Source organism: Apteryx mantelli, chromosome 3, assembly GCF_036417845.1.
Source record: "Apteryx mantelli isolate bAptMan1 chromosome 3, bAptMan1.hap1, whole genome shotgun sequence".
Lineage (NCBI taxonomy): Eukaryota > Metazoa > Chordata > Aves > Apterygiformes > Apterygidae > Apteryx > Apteryx mantelli.
This window is the reverse complement of record NC_089980.1, coordinates 134,155,323-134,163,284: the sequence shown is the minus strand read 5'-3', so window position 1 is coordinate 134,163,284 and position 7,962 is coordinate 134,155,323. Positions and strand designations below refer to the sequence as shown.

At 52.4% G+C, this 7,962-nt stretch overlaps 1 protein-coding gene and 1 non-coding gene across 2 annotated transcripts; one reads left to right on the top strand and one right to left on the bottom strand.

Annotated features, from left to right (window-relative positions):
* Positions 1-2,028: 2,028 nt before the first annotated feature.
* LOC136991632 (uncharacterized) lies at positions 2,029-2,956 on the bottom strand. The gene is given in 4 exon segments (XM_067294616.1): positions 2,029-2,103; positions 2,426-2,801; positions 2,803-2,896; positions 2,899-2,956. Coding segments are annotated over 4 exon segments (603 nt in total).
* Positions 2,957-7,436: 4,480 nt separating this feature from the next.
* TRNAW-CCA (transfer RNA tryptophan (anticodon CCA)) lies at positions 7,437-7,508 on the top strand. Its single transcript has one exon. It is a non-coding gene; the product is annotated as a tRNA-Trp (tRNA).
* Positions 7,509-7,962: the final 454 nt, after the last annotated feature.

The window sequence follows — 7,962 nt, the reverse complement described above, 5'->3', positions numbered from 1 at the left end:
CCTGTCTCTCCTCTGGGCACTCTCCAAAGTAAAGGTTGTAAAAACCATATCTTGCCTATCCTTTGAAATATTTTACTTTCAATGGACAAAGAATAAGCTAGCTTTGCAGGAGCATTTTTTTCTTGAGAGGCTCTCCTGAAGTCGTCATCAGCTTGCGATGTCACCTTCTTCCACCAGAAGAGGTGGGGCAGAGAGGCTTGTGTGTGATTCTGTACAAATAGATGTAAGAGTGCTGCCTATAACCTATTGTGTGGGAAAACTAGGCAGTGATTGATCAACAGTGTTGTATTTGTCTTCCAAAAAGGACAATTTCCAAGCTGGCAGCTCCAAAACTTGTCCCACCTTCCCTATGCTCTTGTCCAGCATTTACCAGAATTAAATATTATCATTCCCTGCTCAAAATGGCAAGGACCAAGTCAAGATAGGACATTGCTTGGCACCTGATGCATGAGATGATGGAAAACTCTGCCAGAATCTGTATGATTCAATATGCACCTCAGAACCAAAACATCATGCAGCAATAAAGGCTTTAAAAAATGAAATGTTTGCTTTCTCATCTAGGGGAACAATCCTGCTAAGGCTCTGTAGTGAGAACACCTGCAGATGATCTGGAAAATGAGTCAGTGACTGGCAGAGTAGGTGGTAGCAGGCCCAGTGTGTGAAACTACACACTGACCAAATTCCCGTCAGGGCCAGGCATGCATATTCCGTTCTGTCAGCAACCTCTGACTGCTTCCCGTACAGTAGTTTCTCTTGGTTAGCACAGCTGAGATAAGAAAACAGTTCTAGTAGATTTAAGGGGCCCTTAGGATACAAGGAGTCGAGTCCCGCCTGGGCATCCTAGCCGTGCGTCCAGCCCATAAGTCCAGCAGCCTCCCACCAGTGACCGCTCTGTGCAGCTCCTGGGGGTCCCCATGCAGCTTGGAGTGTAAGTCCTTTATTAAATCTCTCCTGCTTAACCCCTCATGAACCTTGAGTGTCTCTCTACACCAACAGCTGACCCTCTCTTGCCCACCTGGTGGTCACAGGCTCTCAGCAAAACTCCACTCCCCTATAGAAAGTGCTCTTAGCTGCAGAAGAAGGGCTGCTAACTACCAAGCCATTAACTCCAGAAAGGAAATCAAGCTGCCTGGGTCAATTCTCATTTAAAAAGCGATTGTAACTGGTAAGCCCTTAGCCCTTAAGGGCAGCACAAAAGACTGCTGTGCAGTGATGGCCTTTGTGCATATATTAGCGGGTAATGAGGAATGTGCTGGTGGTCCCCATGGACAGCACATCCCCACCACGCGGGGCACGCTCTGTGCCTGGGTGCTGCATGCCTCCAGCCTTGTGGTGCAAAGGCAGTGTGTCTGACTCCAGATCAGAAGGCTGTTTGGTCAACTCACATCAGTGTCAGGCTTGGTTAAGCATCTAGCAGCAGTTGTATTGCCTCTGTATTGCCACCTAACCCAGTGACAGGACAAGAGGCAACAGGCACAAAATGAAATACAATGAATTCTGTTCAAACATAAGAAAAAAACTTTTTTTTTTATTGTAAGGGTGATTGAACACTGGGACAGGTTGCCCAGAGAAATTTGGCAGTCTCTGTCCTTGGACCTATCTGCTATAGATGACCCTAAGAGAGTTGGACTAGACATTCTCCAGAGGTGAGTAGAAGATCTCCAAGCTCAGGGATTCTGTGTTCAGACTTCTGTCTACAGCTATGTAATGAGTGGCTATAGAGTAGCTGCAATGAGACTCTTCTCAAAGGGAGGAGGGGAACAAACAGAAATGCTATGGAAGAAAATTCCAATTAAATATAAGAAAATTTCACCATGGAGGTGACCTAGAATGGGGGCTGAGAGGGATGGGGACTCTTCATCCTTGGAGAAATTCAAAACTCAGCTTAATCAGGCTTTGAACAATCTGATCCTTAGCTGATGTTGAAAATGATTGTACTTTGAGCTGGAGGTTGGACCACTAATCTCTTACAATCTTTTTTTTCTTAATGCATTGACAAACTCAGATTCTAACCCCCACACGTCAGCATCACTGTGCCTCAGCACGCCACATGTAGCCCACCAGGATGGCTAGGGCCAGTGGTGCAATGGACAGCACACCTGACTATGGATCAGGAGATTGCAGGTTCGACTCCTTGCAGGCTCGACCTTTTCCTTTGCACAGCTTGGCCACAGTGGAAGTGATGGTGATAGTGCCCTGCTTTCTCTTTGGTGGTCACCATTGCCTGGTGCTTCTGCCAGCCTGCTGGCAGATAGCTGCATCTTACCCACAGTAGAGGACAGCTCAGTCAGGGACCACTGCCTTTGAGACCGTTACAGAATCACAGAATCACAGAATCACTGAGGTTGGAAGGGACCTCTGGAGATCATCTAGTCCAACCCCCCTGCTCAAGCAGGGTCACCTAGAGCACATTGCACAGGATTGCATCCAGGCGGCTTTTGAATATCTCCAGAGAAGGAGACTCCACCACCTCTCGGGGCAACCTGTTCCAGTGCTCTGTCACCCTCACAGTGAAAAAGTTTTTCCTCATGTTAAGATGGAAGTGTCTGTGTTTCAGTTTGTGCCCATTGCCTCGCGTCCTGTCGCTCGGCACCACTGAAAAGAGTCTGGCCCCATCCTCTCGACACCCTCCCTTCAGATACTTGTACACATTGATAAGATCTCTCAGCCTTCTCTTCTCCAAGCTAAACAGGCCCAGCTCTCTCAGTCTTTCCTCATAAGAGAGATGCTCCAGTCCCCTAATCATCCTTGTGGCCCTTCGCTGGACTTGCTCCAGTAGTGCCACATCCCTCTTGTACTGGGGAGCCCAGAACTGGACGCAGTACTCCAGATGTGGCCTCACCAGGGCTGAGGAGAGGGGGAGAATCACCTCCCTCGACCTGCTGGCAACACTCTTTCTGATGCAGCCCAGGATACCATTGGCCTTCTTGGCCACAAGGGCACATTGCTGCCTCATGCTTAACTTGGTGTCCACCAGCACTCCCAGGTCCTTCTCCGCAGAGCTGCTTTCCAGCAGCTCAACCCCCAACCTGTACTGGTGCATGGGGTTATTCCTCCCCAGGTGCAGGACCCTGCACTTCCCTTTGTTGAACTTCAGGAGGTTCCTCTCTGCCCACCTCTCCAGCCTGTCCACGTCTCTCTGAATGGCAGCACAGCCCTCTGGCGTATCGGCCACTCCTCCCAGTTTTGTATCATCAGCAAACTTGCTGAGTGTGCACTCTGTCTCTTCATCCAGGTCATTGATGAAGAAGTTGAACAAGACTGGACCCAGTACTGACCCCTGGGGGACACCGCTAGCTACAGGCCTCCAACTAGACTCTGTGCCACTGATCACAACTCTCTGAGCTCTGCCATTCAGCCATGTCTCAATCCACCTCACTGTCCACTCATCTAACCCACACTTCCTGAGCTTGTCTATGAGGATGCTATGGGAGACAGTGTCAAAAGCCTTGCTGAAGTCTAGGTAGACAACATCCACTGCTCTCCCCTCATCTACCCAGCCAGTCATTCCATCATAGAAGGCTATCAGATTGGTTAGGCATGATTTCCCCTTTGTGAAGCCATGCTGACTACTCCTCATCACCTTCTTTTCCTCCACATGCGTGGAGATGGCTTCCAGGATGATCTGCTCCATCACCTTTCCAGGGATGGAGGTGAGGCTGACTGGCCTGTAGTTCCCTGGGTCCTCCTTCTTGCCCTTTTTGAAGACTGGGGTGACATTGGCTTTCTTCCAGTCCTCGGGCACCTCTCCTGTTCTCCATGACCTTTCCAAGATGATGGAGAGTGGCTTAGCAATAATGTCCGCCAGCTCCCTCAGCACTCCTGGGTGCATCCCATCAGGGCCCATGGATTTGTGGGTGTCAAGTTTGCTTAAATGATCTCTAACCCACTCCTCCTCCACCAAGGGAAAGTCTTCCTCTCTCCAGACTTTCTCTCTTGCCTCCAGGGTCTGCGGTTCCTGAGGGCTGGCCTGAGCAGTAAAGACTGAAGCAAAGAAGGCATTCAGTAACTCTGCCTTCTCTGCATCCTTCGTCACCAGGGCACCCACTCCATTCAGCAAAGGGCCCACATTTTCCCTAGTCTTCCTCTTGCTGCTGATGTATTTGAAGAAGCCCTTCTTGTTGTCCTTGACATCTCTAGCCAGATTTAATTCCAAACGGGCCTTAGCCTTCCTCGTCACATCCCTGCATACTCTGACAACATTCCTATATTGCTCCCAAGTGGCCTGTCTCCCTTTCCACTTTCTGTATACTTCCTTCTTCTGGTTGAGTTTTGCCAGGAGCTCCTTGCTCATCCATGCAGGTCTCCTGCCTCCTTTGCTTGACTTCCTACTCATAGGGATGCACCGCTCTTGAGCCTGGAGGAAGTGATGTTTGAATATTAACCAACTCTCTTGAACACTCCTTCCTTCCAGGGCCCTCACCCATGGGATTCCTCCAAGTAGGTCCCTGAAGAGGCCAAAGTTTGCTCTCCTCAAGTCCAGGGTTGCGATCCTACTTGGTGCCCTGCTGCCTCCTCGCAGGATCCTGAACTCCACCATCTCATGGTCACTGCAGCCAAGGCTGCCCCCGACCTTCACATCTTCCACCAGTCCTTCTTTGTTTGTTAGTACGAGGTCCAGCAGCACACCTCTCCTTGTTGGCTCCTCCACCACCTGGGTCAAGAAGTTGTCACCAATGCTCTGCAGGAATCTCCAGGACTGTTTGTGCCTAGCTGTGTTGTCTTTCCAGCAGATATCGGGGTGGTTGAAGTCCCCCATGAGAACCAGGGCCTGGGATCGTGAGGCTACTTCCAGCTGTCTGTAGAAGGCCTCATCGACTTCCTCTTCCTCATCAGGTGGCCTGTAGTAAACACCCACAACAGTGTCACCTCTATTAGCCTGCCCTTTGATCCTTACCCATAAGCTCTCGACTCGCTCTTCATCCACCCCTAGGCACAGCTCAATACATTCCAGTTGCTCTCTCACATAAAGAGCAACTCCACCACCTCGCTTTCCTGGCCTGTCTTTCCTAAAAAGTACGTAGCCATCCATGACAGCACTCCAGTCATGCGAGCTATCCCACCATGTCTCTGTAATGGCAATGAGATCATGGCCCTGCGACCGCACACACATCTCTAGTTCTTCCTGTTTGTTCCCCAAGCTGCATGCATTGGTGTACAGGCATTTCAGGGAGGTGATCGAGCATGCAGGTTTCCCAGGAGGGATACAAGAGGGTCCTCCATAGCCACATCCCATGCGCACTTCCCTGGCTGCATTCACCTGCTGGAGGCATCCTGACTTGAGCAGTCTTTTGCCAACTACCCTGTCACTATAACTCTCCCCTTCCCCCATCTTTCCTAGTTTAAAGCCCTCCTTACCAGGTTGGCCAACCTGTTGGCAAAGACCCGCGTGCCCCGCCTCGTGAGGTGGATCCCATCTCTCGCCATCAGTTGTCGATCTTCAAACAGGGTCCCATGGTCGTAGAAACCAAAACCCTGTTGCCAACACCAGCGGTGCAGCCAGTCGTTAACCTGGAAAGTCCGTCTCCTCCTCCTCTCATCCATCCCCCTCACTGGCAGGATTGAGGAGAAGATGACGTCTGATCTCACTGTGCACACACCTTAGAAGGACTGCAGGCTGTGTGCAAATGTGGGCAAATGCTAGTAGGAAGGGTGAGCCACTAATGGAGGAGGGCAGGAGGGAGATAGGGATGGAGGGAGTGAGGAAGGAGAGGAGGAGGCTGCAGCCAGGAGCTGCAAAGAGCAACCTGAAAGATAACACAGTCTTTAGCACACAGAGGGGTCTTAGGGGACCCTGAGAGACCACAGAAGGCTCTGAGAATTGGTGCAGAAATAGTGTGGATGTTATAAACATCACAAATCCTATAAACATCACAAACACAACCCCCGCTTGGGTCTGGGGTATGGGAGTACCTGGTGCATCTCCTCAACACCAGGTGAGGGAAAGGGGTCATGCAAGAGGTGCCTCTGCTCAAGCTGCTGCTGCAGGTACAGGACAAAGATAGCAGATTGTGCTATCAGAGAGGACAAAGAGGAGAGCAGCAGGATTTTTGCAGGGACCCTGCAGCACCAGAGCACAAGCGTAGGATAAGTGAGGGTGTGAGGAGGCAAGAGAGTGGTGGAGGCAGGAAGCCTGTGACATGTCCCAGGAGGCAGAAGGCTACAGAGGGCACTTAGAGGGAAGGGATTGGGTCTGGCTGCAGGTAAGGAGGATGGCAATCATTGGAGGCTCCTTTGGGCATGGAACAGAGGTCCTGACTGCCAACCCATGCTCTGGGTCACTGGGATCACTGCTTGACTGGCCCTGACCTGCAATGCTGGGCAGAGACTACCAAGGCTCATCAGCTTCCAGACTCTTCCCAGTTGGTGCACGCTGACATGGGCACCAGGGATGCTCTACTGGTCCTGCACCTAACACAGGTTAGCTCAAAGGAAAAGCACAGGCAATACAATGGGAATCCAGCACAGCCTCAAGCCTGACCCAGGTGTGATTCAGGCACACAAATTTCTGATCTGGAGTCAGATGCGCTGCCCTTGCGCCACGAGGTCGAACTGGAGGGATGCAGTGCCCAGGCATGGACCACGGCCAGGGTGTTGGGGAAATGCCCTCCATGGGGCATCCTGATCAGGGTGATGGAGGGGACAGGTGGGTGCCAAGAGAGATGGTGGCCAAGGCCTGGGGTATCCAGGTGGAGGATGGCCACCCAGGGCAGGATGGTGTGGTGGCACAGGGGGCAACATGATCCTAGGGGACCTGGGCTGGCAGCTGAACCCATCCCATCCCATCTTGCCCCATGCAGCGGTCACATGTACTGCACAGGGTGGGAAGGCTGCAGCTATCCTGGCACTCACTGTTCCCACATGCTTAGCACGACCCTCCCTCCGCCTGTGGCTGGCCTGCAGTCCCCCACCAGCATCTTCAGGATGCTGTGGCAGACACTAGCAATGCCTGGAGCAAGCAAACAACCCCTGTCCCTGGGAGAATCAGAGACCTCAGGGCAGCATGTCTCCTGTGGGGCCAGCAGAGTGCCTGCCCAGCACACCCTTGGCAAGAGAAGTCACGCACTGCCAGTGGGTGCCCAGCACCCACCTCAGACTCTGCTGAGGATAGGGGCCCTCAGCCCTTCTGTGTGGCCTGGCCTGAGGCATCAGCCTCCCACAGTCCCTAAGGAGGCCTCAGCCTGCGATGCCTTCAGCTTCCAGCCTCATCCCCTGAGAGCATGTTGCCCCCCTGCGCCACCACCCCATCCTGCCTTGGCCATCCATCCTCCACCTGGACACACCGGGCCATGGTGACCCTCTCCCTGGGCACCCACTCACCCCCTCCACTGCCCTGCTAGGGGAGCACCAGCACACCCCTGGGGTGGTCCCCATGGAGAGCACATCCTCACCACCCAGGCCGTGGTCCATGCCTGGGCATTGCATCCCACTGCTCTGACCTCGTGGCGCAAAGGCAGCGCGTCTGACTCCAGATCAGAAGGTTGTGTGTTCGAATCACACCGGGGTCAGGCTTGGGGCAGGACTGGGGGCTACCTGTGCTTTTCTGTTGTGCAGTTTTCCATTGTGGAGCTTGTCTATGTCACACACAGGGTTTTGCAAGACATTGAGAAACTAGAGCAAGACCAAGACAAGACCTCAAAGATGGCTTGGGGCTGCAGCACATCATATGCTTAGGTAGCCTGAGAGATCTGGATTGGTTTAGCCTGCAGGATGGAAGATTAAGAAAGGATCTTAATTCTGCTTCCAGATTAGCAGTGGTGTTATTTGATGGTGGCTGGGCATTTTGCCCTTTTAGCAGGGCTCAGGTCTGCCATAAGGGCTGGATGAACTCTTTCTTTCCCGTAGGGCAAGAAGCCATCCCACCTTTGCCCTGCAGAAGGCCCAACAGGTGGGACAAGAGCCAGGAGACGGAAGGCCTTTACCGAGAAAGCAGACCACCACCACCACCACCACAAGGGCAGC